Source organism: Tauraco erythrolophus, chromosome 1, assembly GCF_009769465.1.
Source record: "Tauraco erythrolophus isolate bTauEry1 chromosome 1, bTauEry1.pri, whole genome shotgun sequence".
Lineage (NCBI taxonomy): Eukaryota > Metazoa > Chordata > Aves > Musophagiformes > Musophagidae > Tauraco > Tauraco erythrolophus.
Genome location: NC_141465.1, coordinates 111,854,524 through 111,873,436, shown reverse-complemented (window position 1 = coordinate 111,873,436; position 18,913 = coordinate 111,854,524). Strand labels below are relative to the sequence as shown.

At 38.9% G+C, this 18,913-nt stretch overlaps 1 protein-coding gene across 7 annotated transcripts in view; it reads left to right on the top strand.

Annotated features, from left to right (window-relative positions):
* Nucleotides 1–18,913, top strand: part of FRY (FRY microtubule binding protein) — a 204,619-nt gene that overhangs the window by 42,922 nt on the left and 142,784 nt on the right. For all 7 annotated transcript variants that reach the window (XM_086621030.1, XM_086621024.1, XM_086621016.1 and 4 more), the window contains one exon: nt 16,287–16,486. In XM_086621030.1, coding sequence (XP_086477156.1) covers nt 16,287–16,486 — 200 coding nt within the window. The remainder of the gene's footprint in view (nt 1–16,286; nt 16,487–18,913) is intronic.

Genomic DNA, 18,913 nt, shown 5'->3' with positions numbered 1-18,913 from the left:
TTGTAGGCTGTAATCAGGTCTCCCCTCAGCCTCCTCTTCTGCAGGCTAAACAGCCCCAACTCCCTCAGCCGCTCCCCATAAGTTTTATTTTCCAGCCCCTTGACCAGTTTAGTCGCCCTTCTTTGGACTCGCTCCAGGAGCTCAATATCTCTCTTAAAGCGAGGGGCCCAAAACTGGACACAATATTCCAGGTGCGGCCTCACCAGTGCCGAGTACAGGGGCAGGATCACTTCCCTGTTCCTGCTGGTTACACTATTCTTGATGCATGCCAGTATCCCATTGGCCTTTTTGGCCACCTGGGCACACTGCTGGCTCATATCAAGCCGGTAGTCAACCAAGACCCCCAGGTCCTTCTCCGCCAGGCAGCTCTCCAGCCACTCTTCCCCGAGCCTGTAGCGATGCTTGGGGTTTTTATACCCCAAGTGAAGGACTCTGCACTTGGCCTTATTAAAGCTCATGCCATTGGCCTCAGCCCAACGATCCAGTCTGTTCAAATCCCTCTGAAGGGCCTCCCTACCCTCGAGCAGATCGACACAGCCTCCCAGCTTGGTGTCGTCCGCAAATTTACTGAGGGTACATTCAATCCCCTCATCCAGGTCATTGATAAAGATGTTAAACAGAACTGGACCCAGCACTGAGCCCTGGGGAACCCCACTGGTGACCGGCCTCTGTTGCTCACCAGCCTGGGCTGCAGCACCAGGGACGCTGTCGCATCCTCCGCAGCCAGGAGGAAATGGCCTACCTCTTGTGGGCAGGGTCGGTACCTTGAGTTGAGTAGTTAATTAGTAGTAGTTCATTATCTCAACTCAGTCCAGCTGGATAAGAATGGTTGGTGCCATAGGCCTCCAGGCGGATTTAGCCCCATTTACCACCACTCTTTGGGCCCGGCCATCCAGCCAGTTTTTAACCCAAAGGAGGGTGTGCCTATCCAGGCCAGCAGTTACCAGTTTCTCACAGAGATAGGACAATTTATTGGGTTTGGTGAACTTCTTAGATGCCGCAAGAGAAAAATGAAGAAAATTGTTTTCAATGAGTGGAGTACATAGTTCTGTAATGCATACAGCATTACCACAACCTTTCTTATACACCCAAATATGAAACTTAATTTGATTTCAGACTGTGCTACTATACAAGGAGCAATACAATCTTTATGTTGATTCAGCTTTGTTCTGTAGCAAATGAACAGGAATTTGTTGGTGATCTGTGGTTTTAGCCTTCTCCAGATTCTCAAGTCAGTCCCCCTTCATGTGCATGCGAACATACTTTTAGTAAACAGCATTTCAGCCCTGGTTCTTCTGTGGTCCTCAGACATCCACTCAGACAGTGGAATATGGCTTCCCTGGAGGATATTGCTGTGCCTTCAGACCTTCACTTTTCTGTACAAGCATTCTCCTAATGTTTTATATGGTTATCAATTTTAGTTATAGTGTATATTTATAAATTATTCTGGCAAGGTACTTTTTTGAATTGAGTCATCCCAGTAATTTGCCTCCACTTTCATCTTCCCTTGATGTGTATGCTACAAAAAACCCCTTAAAATTAGCTTGTTTTAGCAAAGCATGTTTGACAATCCATTACATATATCACAAAGATACTCCGATACACAAGTTATATTTGTACCTAGATGTGCAAAGAGAAATCAAGTACTGATAAGCATTCAGACTTTTGCTTCTTGATATTATCAAGATTAGAGATAGAAAAATCCTTCTTAGAACGTCTGTATCGTACTTTTACCAATGAAAGATTGTTCTCAGCAATGTGTTTTCTACTAATGGATTCAACAAGTCATAAATTATACAACCAGAAAAACCATTGTGTCATCCAATCTGTTCTCCTCATAGAGCAGGCTTTATGGCTTCTCTGAATTAATTTCTGTTTGAACTAAAGCACATCTTAAAAAAAAATGTTAATTTAAAATTTCCACAAATGGAAGAATCAGCACCAGCCTTAATAGCATTCTGGTGGTTAATTTCCTTCCCTTTGTGTTTGACTTGTTTAATGCATTTGTCTAGTTTAAAGTTCCAGACATTGGATGTTACTGAATGAGGAGTTGTCTGTTAGCAAATTTCTGTTCCTCAAATGTTCGCTTAGCAGGCATGGAAGTCATCTCACCTAACTTTCAGGCATCCTCGGTGTTTATATTACATCTGACATAGTCAAGCCTGGCATTGCTGATAGCTGCTTTAGACAGGTTTATTAGGAAGTAATGAATCACACTTTGGAAGTGCCTAAGTGCTTGTGTTCACTAAAAAGGTGTTTTGGGTTGAGTGGCTGCCTATAAATATGTTTTGCAAATAGGTGCCATTATAGGTGCAATAGGTGCAAATTCCTGCTATTAGAGGATATGATTAACTGACTGTGTGACTTTCTCATGGTCAAACTAAACTAAGCTTGAAGGCAAGTTTTCCAGTCATTAGTTATAGTTGCCTTTCCTGAACGTCCTCTAGTTTATTGGCATCTTTCTCAAGTTGCAGACACCAGAACAGGACTGCATGTCCAGCAGTGGTTGCAGAGGCACTGACAGTGAAGCAGTAGAGCTTTCCTGCTCTTGCCTTTGTTTATCCTGCTTGAAAAGGCTCTCCATAGCTCTTCAGGTCACAAGAATAGTAGCCTGTTTTCAACACATTAGTCATCCTGGTCTCAGGCTTTTTTTTGTAATCAGTGCTTCCCAGGAATAGAAAGCCTTATTCTGTCCGTGTGGCATGCATTCTTTGTCTCTGGCTATGTAATTCTCCATAGGTTAGAATTAGTATCTCATATGTTCTTTACTTGCATTTAGTTTTCAAAATGCTATTCAAAGTAGAAGGACCTTTGTACTGTTTTTTCTGTCTACCACTCTTAATTTGTATTTTGCCTGTACACTTTATAGAAATGTTTTTGTTTTTCTTTTATGTCGTTAACAGTAAGGATAAATAGCACAGGACCAAGAACTGGTCTCTGTAACTCCACTAGAAGAACATTCATTAGGGTATGATTCTCCTTTTACCTGTGTTGAGGGGTGTCTATTACCTAGCTTTTAAACTATTTTTATTGTGAACGCTGATTTTTCGATTCTCATTTTACAGTTTGGTAAGATACCAATCCGATTGCCAAACAGAAATATAAGACTGCACTTTTAACCTTTTTAACCAAATTTATAATCTTGTAAAAAAATACAGTTAGTTTACGAAAATCTGCTTTCCGCAAACCTATGCATATGGCCTTGTATTATTATGCTTTGCTTCTTTATTTATCAAATCCAGCCATTCCTGGATGAATACCAGGCCAACTGTGTTGCGGTTGTCTGGATTTTCCTTGCTGACACTTTAAAAAAACACTGATACATCTTTAGTTTTGCCCCAGCCCTCAAGAATTCTGAATTTCCCTTTGAATATCCCATAAAAGTTTCAGATGTAATTAGGCTCTTCATTTTTTTCTAAGGAATTACTCTGTTTTCTCGTTGTTTTGGGTGTTTATTTGGAAAATCTGATGGTAACCTTAGGATTCTTTATTTTCCGTGATAACTGATGCAGAGTTCATCTCTGTAGGTGCCTGTTCCTCTCCAAATTTAAAAATGTATTTCCGGCAGTCACTTATTTAGACATTTCAAATATATGGAAGGAGTTGTCTGTCATGTCTCATTGACCAGCATGAGAGCAATGTCCTGTCCATGTTGTGTTTGGTATTTGCAACTGTCTCATCATGCAGAAGGTCCCTCAGGCAGCAGCTAATTTCCAGGTGTTTCACTCGTCTGTTCAAGTGAAAGCTTTTCACTAGGCGGCTGTAGTCAAGCTAAACTTTCAAAAAGATTCACTGAGCTCAAGTAGATGGTAAAAGTCATTATCTTGTCCCTGCTGGTTTTATATTTCAGAGTCACTACGAGAAGTATTAATGTCCTGAAGTCTGAGTCTAGCAAAGCAGCAAACAATTACATTTTGCTTTAGGTTTGTGACTGAGAAACAAGTGAACTCCACTTTCAAAGGCAGAGTTGCTAATGTAGTTTTGATAAAAGGTTATTAGATATTGCAGCGTCATAATGGTGTGTGGCTAATAAAAGATAACACATTGTGTGTTGAGTTGTCTGTAAGCAAAGAGGCCAAATAGCTTTTAATTCAATATAGAAGACAGACGATGTTGTGAGTGTGCTGCTGCAGCCATTATTAAAGACAATAAAGATTCAATCAGAAATAGAGTAGGGGATTGGTAATGATAATTATTAATCTAGATTTTGGCTGCAAGATTTTTTCTTTCATTTTTCTTCGTATGTATGTTGCTATGTATGTTCCGCTCTAGAAGGAAACATGAATGGAGGTCTGACTTATTCTCATGTTAGTCTTTATTCACAGAAGTCTCTCCTGTGGTTTCCTCACAGAAAGCTTCACAAAATTTTGTGAAAGTCATCTTGGTCTGTGAAGGTTTAGCTTGCCAGTTCACAATGCTGGCTTGAGGCTTGGTTTACTCCTGGTATTGTGCCATTTTCCACCCACGTGAGCGAGAGTATGAATCCTAGCCAGGAGCAGCTGAAATGCACCACGATGCAGTTCAATCTGTTCAAGATGCTCTTGAAGAGTTTACAGACTAGGAGTGAAAGTCATCGCTTAAAACCTTGGATGTTTATCTTTGTTGTCAGTTCTCCTTCAGTAATCACTAACAAGTGATAAGCACCTCTGGAAAGTGATTTCTTCTGTCTTAAGCTAAGAATCTAAGGATATGATGAATCACCTAGAAACGTCAGTCCCTCTTCATTTACTCTACTCAGAGCCTATGTGGCTAGATTAAGTAGTTGGCTTGTAGATGGCTAAAATTGAACCTTTCCCTAAAAGGCAGCCGTAGAGCAGATCAGGTGCATCGGAAGATGAGGTCAAGGAAGCAACTACAGTTTTAAAGATTTTTCTTCAATGTAGTAGTGCACTTTGAAACATAACTAAACGTGACATCATATTTATTGTGGCATGAAATAAGCAAAACTCTTTAGGAAATCAACTCTTAGCATTAAACAGTGTTAGGTCACTAGGACTGTTCTGACCATACAATTTCAGAGGGAAATGAGCTACAGTCTGTTTCTTTTTGTGTGTCAGTAATAAAATGCTGCTTATGTTTGGACAAGCGCCTTACAACATGCTCGGGTTTTCATTCACGTGTGTACATTGCACAGAAGCCACGTCATCCATAACCAACACGCTGTTTTCATTCCAGTGAAACACATGAGTTTTTAACAGCATGAACCAACATTGGTCAGTGGTTTGGAAGGGCAAGTGTGGACAAACAGATAACAGAAATTCAGGGAAGGTTCCGGTTCTAACATCTGAGGTAGCTATTGAAACTGGAATAGGACTCAGATGCGAGCATTTAATGTCTTTCTGTAGTAGAAAATAAACAGTTTAATTACCTTTTTTAAATTCCATCTTATCCAGACTCTGACAGTTTTATTTTAAAACATTTAAGGAGAAAGGAAAAATTTACTCTCTCCAAGAGAAAATGTGTAGGGAGGGTAGTTGCAGGTCACATCCTCCCTCTTTGCTGGTCCCTCTTTTGGAAGTAACTATTCCTTCTCTATTGGACTCTTTTAGCCTTGTGCTTCCTCGGCATTTTTCCAAGTTCACTAAAAATAATTCTTCCACTAACACCCATCAACCACAAAGTGATGGGAATATCTTCATCTCTCTGTCTCTGAAAAGGAAAGCAAACGCAACAAAACATCTGCCTAAAAATCTTACAGGAAGCTATTTTCTGATCCAACGAAACCAAAGTGGAGGATAGTTTTTTCCCAAGTATGTAAAAAAAATATAAAAGAAGAGTATGAACATCTGTATTTAAAATAAAATGCTTTTTAAAGTTTATTTGAGCCCAAAGAAATTCTGGCATAATTTCAGAAATAAATTTTCTCTTTTTTTTTTTTTTTTTTTAAATCAGTTTGATTTTTAAAAATCTACTGATCTGAAAATTACGATCTGAATATATCTTTCAACCCTTATTTGGAGTTTTTACTTTTGGAATAGCTGGCAAAGATAACAAAACTTTGGAAGCTATCTAGAAAACATACCAAGATTTTGAAAGTGCCTTGTTAATCTCAAGTCAGCCTTCAAAGAGACAGCATGTCGGTACCATATAAAACACAGAAACGGAGAAGTATTTATTTTTGATTTGACTCCCATCAGAAGCAACACAGATGTTTCCTTTAATGAGAAGTCACCCCCAAATGGAACCCTCAAATGGCAATTGAAAATATTTTCGGAATTGTCCACAAGATTTCCCATGTCATTGAGTGTTTTCAGTCTTCAGTCTTATAATAAACCAAGCAAATTCTAAAAGCAACACAGCTAAAAGTCTTCATGCTACATACCTAGATTCCCACATACCTTCAGCACGGTGGTAAATGTAAACAAAAAATAATGATCTAGAGGAAAAGGAGCAGAAAAATAAATGGTGAGCAGAGAGAATAGGCAGGAAGGAGAATTGCTTTCCTGCCTCACTCAGATGTCTTGCAGGGATCTGAGATAAGAACTTAGAGAACGTTGTTAAGCTGCTCAACCCTGACCTGCAGCTCAGGAGAAAGAGAGAGACAAAGTCTACATCTTACAGGATCAGTTACTAGGAGCTTTGCCAAGTCAGTGAAAAGGACTTCAGAAAGTGGATGGATGTATATGACAGGATTTCCTGTTTGTGTGTTTGTTTTGGCAGTCGTCATTCTTGAATCCCTGCATGTGGAGACACGGTCTCTTGCAAGAGGAAGAAATGGGTTCCACTCGCTGCTTTCTTCTGTGGGGTCTCATATCAGATACCCCTCTCTTGCACAGAATAGCAGTGCACATCTGAGGATTACAAAGCTTCACACCTACCTGCCAGCAGCTGGGATATGAGAGCCAGAAGGTTCCTAGTGGCTAATAAAGTCAAACCAACAATTTTAACCTTTCCAAGATACCAGACTGAACAAGATCCTTAGCTTCAAAGCTAACAGGCACTTCACCATATACAGCCATCTCAAGTATGACCTGTCAGTGTGTGTAAGGACTGTTCTAATATTTCCCTGGACTTGGGCAAAGATATCTGTATTAAACTGGTTATTTCCTAATGGGGTTCATCTCTCAAGATGGCTGCTTCATAAACATCTCTGAGTGGAATGAGCATTTGAGCGCTTTGTAGACGTGCAGAGAAGAGCATCCCCCACAATCGGTATTTTAGCATCCATCAGGCCTACTGAGTGACCATGTACTTATTTTCGTAGATGCTACATTTTGTTTGTATGCAGAGGACTGGATCTGATTGTGAAGAAATGACCACATCTGGGACTTGTTCTGAAGCTCCGTTCTGCAAATCATTGTCCACATCTGGATTTAGGGGAGTGCAGAATAGGTTTACTGTAAGGAGTTAGCTTTCTGTCCTGAAACGTGCAGTCTCACTGAGGGTACCACACAGTCTGTTTTAGGCCTGCTGTTTTATAACAGCTCTGAAGATACTGAAAGCAAGTGGAAGAATGGCATGCGTATGCACATGCACACACGCACATGAAGTTCAAGCCTCCTTTTTCTTGGCTAGAGTAGTTGGGTTGGCCAAAGCTTACACTTTATTGGCCTCTCTGCCACTTCTTGGTGAATGCACTAATTAGTGTCCTGTTCTCAGGCTTTGTTTTTCCTTTTGTTCATATAGAATATATACTCCCTTGTTGTGGTAAAATGAATAGAAATTTGGGAGAAGGATTGCCTAACCAAGTCTGCAGGGGTTGGAACTGTCTTCCGTAGTTCAACAAGTATTCTGAAAAGAGTGGAATAAATATATCTAAACCTGGCAAGAGCATTTTTTCACTAAGTCTTTGGACAGAAATAGTTTAAAATATTGGTATTATCTCAGTTATATTTGTGACAAAGTCCTGGAATGCCTTTATCACTGAAGATATCTTCTTTCTTTTTCTTCCCCCATGCCATTTTACACAAATGACTCTCCCGAGGCTTGTCTCTTTAAATAAACGAAGGAATCTGAGATTTATAAATTAGCCTTTTCTCCCTTACAGTTTCAGCATAATCAAGTAGTTTGAGAATTTCCATTTGGAAGAGCTTAGGTCATCTCTCACCACCTTTTTGGAAATCCTCCCAAATCTGTTATTTCCTTCAAACCTGTTTTCAGAATGAACCATTTTGCTCCAGAATCTTGAACTTCTTTTATACTTTCCCCGCTGACCTCGTGACCTCTTCCATTTCATCTTCTACACTAGATAGTATTTCCTCTGACATAGAGATTTGCATGCTATGCCCAGACTTTTGTTTTGCATGGAATTCTTGGGTTTTATCTTTGTTACATTGCAGACCATCTATCTAACTGGTCAACCAAAGTAACTCTTCCTGAAGAATCCTGTATTTGTATTAAATAGACTTTTGAAAGACAGAAGGAGTTGGGATAGTTTATGTTATGTTCTTGTGTCAAGACACCTGCATAGAACAACCTAGTGTCTTCTCTCAGTAGTTGCTTGAACGACAGTTTTGGACAGAGGGTTCAGAGTCTGGAGTTTTAAAATACAAGTTCACTGAGATTTCTGTTATGTGTAGTTTTGGAGACAACTTTGTTCTACTGAGGGGGAAAATATGTTTGAGCTTTTTGCAACATAGACTCTCTCATATGTTCTTATCATCTGTGTGTGCTGGTGTCTGAGTCTACATACTGCTGTCAGTGAGTGAATTTTTCACTGCTAAGAATTCCTTCACCTGCAAATGAGCCTTCACAGGGGTTCAATTTCATGCAAAATGAATATTTGCCTACATGTTTTGTTTACTGCTTATTTTACGTTGTTATTAAAATAGAGGAAGCTTTGCAGCAGTACATTCAGTTAAGCGTAGTATCAAAGCTCCACAGTTGATACTGTCTGCCTGGGATGTACATATGCAAATGGTAGTTTCGGATCTCTCCATCTCTAGGAGAATGCATGCCAGCCTCACTAGCTTGGAAGTGTAAATGGTTTCCAACACTAGAGAAGGAAAGCTATATCTACAGTGCTATTGCTTATGGCAGATACATGCAGCAGCTTTTATATGGACCTTAGAAATTGCTATAGGCCATGCAATCAGATTTTCTTACTTTTATTTTAATAATTAGTTTAAATTATATTTAGATAAGCAGTTGCGAAGAGGGGAGGAGTATCTTTAAAAGGATATATTTACTCCCTGGTTTATCAACTAAAAAAAAATGAAAAATAGTAAACAAAACATGTAGGCCAATATTCGTATTGCATGAAATTGATTCCCTGTGAAGAGTAAGGCCAACACCAGTGCCACTGTAACTTACACTTTTACTTTGCAAATAATATCGATGTTGGACTCAGATGTGCACTGAATTCTTCCCGGTCTTTTAATTTTTGAGTGTAAATCCTCCTAACAAAGGATCAGAAACATGAAAAGATCAGACATTAGTAACATCAATTACTCATCATGAAGTCTTGTACTTTAAATAAATTTGTTTCCTATCATATATATTGCAAGTCATTAGTATTATGTTTTATTGGTTAACTTTATACCTTATGGTTATTTTTTGTTGAAACATGCATATGAATTATGAAAATAATGCTCACATTAAAATAGTGCTGCTACTGCATGGAATACATACACTGGAATAACACTTTGTTTGGGAATCTTACGGTTTCCTTCACCAAGATAAAAATGGATCTGCTAGACTTTTAGTTTGTTTCTTTCAGCAAAAGTTTCCCTTGAATTTTATTCTCTTTGTCTATGAAGCTCAAACTAATTGGGAATGTTCTCCTTCAAAGGGTGAAAAAGCCACCCTTCGGTAGCTTTGACATAGGTACCGTATCCTTGTGAAAGAAATTCTTTATACTTTATTTAATAATGCGTTTTCTTTTTAATATTATAATTGCAGTTTTAAAAGTAAGCAAATTTTCTTAAGAGCTATTTCAGTAGTTGCATAATTATCCTTAAGGATATGCAGTTTCTCAGTGACTCTTGGCATGGGAATAGAAGAGATACTGGGTTGGTTTTATCACGAGGAATTTAAGCTGCATGTACTGTTGACCAAAAGACATCAGTTAAAAACCAGAACTCATCCTGTGCTGTCTCTGTGCTCTGAATTTCTGTACTAATTGCTTTCAGCTCGGATTGCATGATAATGTATGTGTTTGATATGCATGGTTTGTTTATGTCGAAGTCCGTTATCCTGTCTCATGTTCTTGGAGTGCCTGAAGTAGTTTCGCTAATCTGTCAGCATAGTATGTACTTGTGGATAAATATAGACATGCAGCCACTCCGTGAGTGGTCATCATCATATGCTGAAGCTAAAAATTACCCCTTTGGTTATGGAAAGGCTGATCTGCTCCGGAGGCCTGCTCTAGCTCACACATTGTAGGTCTTCAGCACTGTCTATTGAAAAACAGAACCAAAAAACTAAAGGAAATGTCTGCTTCAGTGCTGAAAAATTTATAGTGAAGTATGAAACAGGATTATGAAACAACTGATTTCCTTTGCAGTTTTAGTTAGAAAAGGATTCTAACTTTTCTAACCGAAGGAGTGGAACATTTCAGGTATTCATAGGCTCATGGATATTACAGTAGCGTGTTGGAGAAAATCCAGTGTGATCGGCTTTATAAAGGGGCTCGGTAGGTATGAAAACACTGCAAATACGTGTTTTGGTGCATGTTACTAGTTTGTACGTTGTTGCTGAAGTGTAAGTTTGACACAATTAACTAAAAAAATGCAATCTGTTTCTTCTGCTTAAAGATACTGAAAATTCAGTAACTACGTTTGGCTTAAGTTGTATCCAGTGTAGCACAGACTCTTGGCGTGTGCATTGTGATCATTCTGCTGTTTTGCTTCATCTTCGAGCTTTAAGAAAAACACCTGTAGTGTAAATCACAGCATAGACTCTCATATGATAATTTAATTTTTTACTCATTCCCGTTATTGGCTTAGTGACCGTGTGTGTGTGTGTGTGTGTGTGTGTGTGTGTGTGTGTTAAAACTATTGTGCTTTTTTACAGCTGTTTCTCTAATCAGGGAAATTATCAATACAGGAAAAAATTGAGCAGTGATTTGAGTTCAACAATCCTTTTTGTAGCAATAGTATATGGTTGTGGTGACAACTATGTGCGATATTGCATTGCTACTCCTTGTTTTTAATTTTTTAAAAATACCTAATATTGAAAAAATCTTATAGCTTGGACTAAATGAAATATTCTGTAGGAAAGGAGTATAATTTAAAATACAGCTTATTGCAGATACAGTAGAAAAAAAGGGAACTTAGCTTGGAAACAAGAAAATGGGTTGTTTGAGAGGAGTAACCTTCAGACAGATTTTCACCCCAAAATGGTACAGGCATCTTATAGTTGATCAAGCATAGTTAATCTTTTTTTACAGATTTTCATAGGAAAGGAGCTTTAAATATGTGTATAACTTTCTAAAATGACTTATAGATGCCGGGCTACTTCAGGGCCCTTGGACAACAGGGTTACCATGATCTCTTGCATGTTCATCACCATTCATTGTTCTTGGGAATAAGCTACTTCTCTCTAGGTAAAGGGTTTAGTTTAGTGCAGTACTTGTGTGGTGACCAATACCCTGCAATATGTTAGGAGTTCAAACTAAATGTTTCAGTGGTCCATTCTGATACTTCTCTTTGTAGAACATTGTTATTTTGAAATCAGATGGCAAAAATGGACACTTCCTTTTTATTGCTGTTTTTAAGGCCCACATTATAATGTGTTGGCATAAAGGGACCAATCGTGGATTACTTTAATGCAGCTATTGCTTAAATTTCAAGTCCTTTGTTTCCAGTTGTCTCAGAGGCAACTTTTTTTTTTTTTTATGAGCTTTGTAGGGCTCTCAGTCTAGGAAAAAGAACTATATTCTGTTAAAGCTCTTACATCATCAGTATAGATGTAAATGATAGTCTAGTCACTGGGCCAGATTTTTGTGATGTGAATATCAAGCATATGCAAATGCTTGAGATGATGGAACTGAAAAGATGCATTAGAAAGCCAAACCTGTATATAGTAGTTCATGCCCAACTCAATGATCAACTCAGAACCCTCACACTGTTAGCAATGTGAACTTCCACACTGAAGATGCTTATATCGAGTTAAACATTAAAAAATGATCTTTTAAAAATTTAAACTAAATCAATGTCATATGTCAGTCATTTCTGTAAGTGCTGTAATTGCTGTAGCAATGGTAGATGTTAAGCCCCAGGACAGCCTTTTTCTTTCCTTTGGGGTAATGGCTGTACAGTCTTATATTTCACAGAAGAGCTAGAAAAAAAAATTTTGGTGCAGTGACAAATCTCACAAATAATTGCATTTCGCTATCACAGTGTGTGAATCATTGATCTTTCATTTAGATGTCTGGAAAAAAAAAAGAATTAGATCAATCTGTGTCACAAACCTTACAGCATCGTTGTTAAAAGGCTTCCTAGTGGATTTAAATGTTTAAATGTGGATTTAAATTTTTCTCAAAATCCTGGCTGAATGCCACGATGATTGAAGGATGGCAGCTCCCAGGTAGTGTGACTAGGGTTTCTTAAACTTAATTTTGTAAGGATGTGAGGCGTGCTTGATCTCACATCCTGCCTGCCTTCCTTCCATCCCTCCTGCGTGTCCCTTCATAGTAAATTTTGAACTCAGTAGCTGATTTAAACCAAAATTGCCTGAGGACCAGAAGGCAGGTTTGCATTTGATTAGATTCCTACAGATTCCTTCAAGAGGGAGCCTGGGATGGTTGTGCTGGCTAGAGAGAGGCGGGCGGCCCAGCCCACCTGTTTTTCACCTGGCCAAGGCTGGCGGGTGGGCAGCCTGCCCAGCCCCGGGTGCAGAGCTCAGGAGGGAGCTTGGGAACGGCTGGGGGGAGCTTGAGATATCAACGGGGGGAGGGTAGGGCTTTTTCTGCACAAAAGTCACAAGTCCTTAAGAAAATGTGTGTGGTTGACACACTGGAGGGAAGGGATGCCATCCAGAGGGACCTTGACAGGCTGGAGAGGTGGGCCTGTGAGAACCTCATGCAGTTCAACAAGGTCAAGTGCAAGGTCCTGTACGTGGATCGGGGCAATCCCAAGCACAAGTGCAGGCTTGGCGGAGAATGGATTGAGAGCAGCCTTGAGGAAAAGGACTTGGGAGTGCTGGTGGATGGGAAGCTCAACATGAGCAGGCAATGTACACTGGCAGCCCAGAAAGCCAACCATATCCTGGGCTGCATCCAAAGAAGCGTGGCCAGCAGGTTGAGGGAAGTGATTCTGCCCCTCTACTCTGCTCTCATGAGACTCCACCTGGAGTACTGCCTTCAGCTCTGGAGTCCCCAACACAAGAAGGACATGGAGCTGCTGGAGCGGGTCCAGAGGAGGGCCACAAAGATGATCCGAGGGCTGAAGTGTCTCTGCTATGAAGACAGGCTGAGAGAGTTGGGGTTGTTCAGCCTGGAGAAGAGAAAAGTGGCTACAGGCAGACCTTCTACCAGTCTTCCAGTACCTAAAGGGGGCCTACAGGAAAGCTGGAGAGGGGCTTTTTACAAGGGCATGTCATGACAGGACAAGGGGCAATGGCTTTAAACTGAAAGAGCGTAGATTTTGATTAGATACAAGGAAGAAATTTTTCCTTCTGAGGGTGGTGAGGCACTGGAACAGGTTGCCCAGAGAAGTTGTGGATGCCCTATCCCTGGAAGTGTTCAAGAGCAGGTTGGCTGAGGCATTGGGCAACGTGATGTAGTGGAGGATTTCCCTGCCCATGGCAGGGGGGTTGGAACTAGATGATCTTTGAGGTCCCTTCCAACTCTAACCATGCTATGGTTCTATGAACATTAGTTTCACTGTTCATAAAAAACATTTTTCCTAACTGAACACCTGGTGATCAAACTGATTTCGTGGATCAGAATCACATATTTGGCAAATATATTATTGTTTGTAAAAATGTTTTCTGACTCTTTTCTAAAGCTATTTGTGAAGAAATTTCCATTACCTTGTGCATTCGATAATCCATATAGATTTCTGTTTGATCCTTTGGATCCCAGTCTTCATGCTTAAACTTTAGGAAAGCCTAGGTGATGACAGGAGAGCAGTAGCACTTACACTTTTCTCTGATGGCTCTTTTTTCCTTACTTTGAAGTAGATTATTATTCAGGACAAGAGTGTATTTTTAGAAACAGTTTTGTATAGTATCAATGTAGAACCATTCTATACACTTTGTTTTATGCAAAGAGTGATAATGCCAACAAAAGTCCTTGATTACATTTCTGATCTCAAAAATTAAGTGAAACTTTGCAAGAAACCAATCTAGCAGGAAACATCTGTGAGAGCAGAAGAAGTGATGTTGCTGTGCTGAAGAGTGTTGGCATGCCTTGTCAATCAGAGGAGTTTTTTTCAAAGTATGGATGTGTTACACTTGCAGAAAAATAGTTACACAAACAAAAGCATTTCTATCTTGAATTATTGTCATACAGTGGACTTCAAACATTGATTTTTCTAAAGGAAAATACGTTCTCTTTTCTCCGATGCGTCTTTTGTTTTTTTCAATACATGAATTTGAGGTCTGATTCTGCCACATCTTGAATACTCTCAAACTATAATGTAATCTTTGGGATTTTTTTTTTACAGCAATGAAGTTTTAAAGTATTTAGGAAAGATCTACAATCTCATTTATTCTTAAAACAATCTAATGTAATTAATAGTGACAATTACTTTCATAAGTTGTTGCAATTCTGTTCCTCAAAAGGAAAGGCTAAAGGCATTAGATGTGCAGCAGCATCATTGTAGTTCATTCTTCTGTCTTTCTTTGCAACTTGGATGCAACATACAATGTAACACTCTGGAATGCAATAATATGGGGAAATGCCATACTGGAATTAGTTCACAATATTTTCCACACTCCGTATGGCATTAAAGCACCTCTGTCCTAATCGCCAGCAGTGCTTGTGGGTGTTATGACACTTACGTTGCAGTCAGAGTGGCTAATGGCTGGTCTTCCCAGTGGTACTTAATTTGCTGCCTTTAAAGTCTCTGGCAAAGCTAACAGAGAGTGCTACCAGTACCTGTCTGAAGACCAGTAAGAGCCAGTTGCCAATAAGAGCTAAGCCTGAGGATTTTGGTTTAGAAATTTATGCATAGAATGATAATATTTGAATTAATGAGGTTTTGTTTCATAATACTTCAATTTGTTTGTTCTTCAATTTCCCAGAAAAACAGGGCTAAGCCTAGTACATGATATCTTGATACTGGTTGTGGGGAATTTACAGAATCACAGGATAATTTAGATTGGGAGGGATGTCTAGAGGATGATTAGTCCAGCCTCTGCTCACCAACTAGAGAAGGTTTCTCAGGGCCTTGTCCAGTCAAGTTTCGAGTACCTCCAAGAGTGGAATTTCTAGTATTTCTGTGGGCAACCTGTAGCAGTGTTTGATCACCCCCTCACAGTGGAATTTTTTTCCGTATATCTAATTGGAATTTCTTGCATTCTGACTAGTGTTTGTTGCCCCTTGTCCTGTCACCACACTCAAAGAAGAGTTTGGCTCCATCTTTGCTATACTCCATTAGGTAGCTGAAGACTGCAGTAAGATCTCCTCTTAGCCTTCTCTTCTTAAGGTTGAACCAGTCCACCACTCTCAGCCTTAACTCATGTAGCAAGCACATAGGTCCCTGACCATCTTCACGGTCTTCCCTTGACCTTGCTCCAGAATAGCAATGTTGTTCTTTTATGAGGAAGCCCAAAACTGGACGCAGTACTCCAGATGTGAGCTCACAAGTTACACATGGGACAGTAGGGTTTGGTACTTTCAGGAAAACTAACACATAATGAACATTTTTTTCCCCATGGAAGACATTTCATGTCTGACTCGCCATATAAGATTTATACTGATGAAATTTCTCTGGTTTTGAAGGAGTCATTCTTGGTTGACCTCAGTATAAATGAGAGGAAAATCAAGGCCTTTACAACTCACCTTAGTCAAAAGATCAGTCTTCTGACTTTTGCAAGGATAGATCAGTTTGAATATCAATGAATAATAGTTTTTTTATTTGACAACTGTGTTACAGATCTGGCCTACAAGATAAAGGATAAGAAATGAGGATATTATTCAGTTAGGTGTCAGCAAGTCTTACTATGTAAAAAAAGAGATTGAGTGTGCACTGCATAGTAAACACTACTCAGTTTTAATGCATAAGATCTATTCTTCCGGTCTAGACTATGTAAATTTTACCTACAAGTATACCATGGAAATTGTATTTATGTATTGTGTATTTTTTTGCTTTAAGAGAATAGCAGGCCATTCGGATGCTCTTGAAAAGTTAAGACATGTTAAGTTACCCAAAAGTAAATGTGTCTTTTGTACATTGCAGCTTCTCCAGTTGGTAACGGATACATCAAGCCACCTGTCCCACCTGTTTCTGGTACACAGAGAGAAAAAGGACCTCCAGCCATGTTGCCTATCAACGTTGACCCAGACAGTAAACCAGGCGAATATGTCCTGAAGAGCTTGTTTGTTAACTTTACTACTCAGGCTGAACGCAAGATTCGCATCATCATGGCAGAACCTCTTGTAAGTGAAAAGAAACTCTAAGTAGATATGTACTTTGTTTTGAATTTATTTTTTGATCAGCTTGCTTGCTATGCAATGCAGAATATTTTGCTTGTAATCTGCGTTGGAGTTTGATGGTGTTTCTCAAGCTGTAAGATAACGCTACTGTGGCAATTAGAAGGTTGTGGGAGAGGATAGAGTTATGCAAGATATGCCAAAGGGGTGACATGAAAAGGAATTAATATTTTGTTTCTGTTTGCAATATGGGCACGTGTTAGTGTGATTGAGAGGCAGAAGGGGTGTCAGCCAGCATAGAATTCACAGCTAGGAGAGTGGTCATGTGAGTCAAAATGGATTAGAATATGCAGAAATATGATAAAAACAGTCTTTCTGAACGTTACTGGTTTTCAGCTAAAACATGAAAATGAATAGCACTGCTGGTTCTTATTTTAGTTCTGACAGTAGTAGGTTTCTTAATCTAACAAAGTGCTGTAGCACCTGTTTTCCAGATATGAAAAAGTATGCAGCGTTTGAAAAAGGAGCTACATTGCAAGGTCTTGCACAGTCAGTGAGGAAGCTGTCGTTATTTATATTTTAGGCAAATTTAACATGCAAGTATGTGTGATGCAAATTGTCTCATGTAACTAAACTTCTGGGAGTCTGATGTTTTAACTTGAGGCTACATTTTATATACATTCTTGTTATTTTGATTAGGGGAGAATAGTTCTGTACCCTGTATTTTAGTTCTGACAAGGTAAAAATGAAAAATAACAACAACCAGGAACCTATATTTCTGATATATAAGGGAATTTTTATAAAATCTTACATTTGTGTTACAAAGCACAGTATAGGATACTTAGTTCAGTTCCCCATTTTCAGGTCTGGATGTTCTGAACAGTAAAACTGAAAATTGTCTTGATTGTGATGCCATCTGTTTAGCTTTATGCCTTGATTTAGATTCAGAAGCATTCGATGCTTGGAAAGTTTTTCCAGACTTTCCTCTGAAACATTAGGTAGATGTAAGATGACAGAAATATCTTACATAATTTAGAAATAACACAAAAAAAGCTAAGAGGAAGGAATATTTTGACAAAGATCCAGTTTCTTATTCTTTCATGAATCCCCTCCAAATTGCAAATGTAGAATAAACTGACATAGTGCAGGTCTTTTAAAAAAAATAAAAATGCCAGCAGCTATTTATTACCATCCAGTCTTTGTGTGACGCACAGTGAATATCTTTACAATTTTAAGACTAAATGTGTTGTAAAATTGCTTGACAAGATCAGGGAAACAGCAAAAAAACCAGCACTGAGAACGTAATTTCCTTGCGGCATCTGTGTTACTCTTAAACACTAACCTCTGCATTTTCATGTAATATTTCAGACATAGATAAGAACCAGTGACTCTGATTTATCCCCCTTTCACCTTGTGTTAAGATGATGTTGAGTTGCTATGTTTTGATATATTGTTTTTGTCTCTTTGTGAAACTGTGAATATCTGAATGTTGATCTTCTCTTACCCAGAGGTTGTTCAGTGAAATTTTCTTTGGTGAATTCAACGTAGAATGTAAAAACATGACAAGAGGCTGGAATGTCACCTTCTTCTTGTCAACATTTTCAGAACATATTTCTTACAGGGCTCTAACCATGAGACACTAACAATAATTCAATGACATACTCAAGTCTTATTAATACTAATTGGACTTACGAGTCATGGCATGCTGCTGTTTGAGGGTGGCTGTGACAAAAGTGTAAGCAGTTTTTTGTAGACATTCAGTCAAAATAATCTTGAAATAATTAGGTTGTAATGAAAGAAGTGACAAGGGAAAATGGCAGAAATTATTCTGGACCAATGGCTAAGAATTTAAGTCCACCCTTTTTGTGGGGTAGCTGTTGGATGTTTAGCAGCTTTGTTCCTACATTTCTACTCTGCTGATAGAATTGTAACCAGGAAGTCCCAAGGATTTGCAAGACAAAGATTGTAAATTGGTGGTGCAGAGCCAGCCTCTGGCCTTTTTTACAATAGGTAGTCAAATGGTGAGCTCTTTGAAGATTCTGTTCTAATTAAACTCAAATGTACTTCAAAGAAAATCAAACTTCCGAAGTGCTCTAACACTAGTTTGAATTCTCTAAGTCATTCCAAGCTATGGCAGTTTAATTTTATAATGAGTGATGAATACTTAAGATACCTTTTAGAGAAGCTAAAATGATCTCTTTAGAATATAATTGCTTTTTCCTCGTTTGTCACAGTCTAGCTCAGATTCAAGCTCTGAAGTTACTATGGGATTAAATTAAAGACTTACTGATGTATTTTTTACCCAGATATTTCTTTTCATACACGCATTTTGCCTGCTTATCCTTTCTGATTATCTTTACTGTTGCTTTTATGAATTTTTCTATCCGTTTCTTTTGGGTTCCATATGCCTGTTTGATATATCCATCTCTTTCT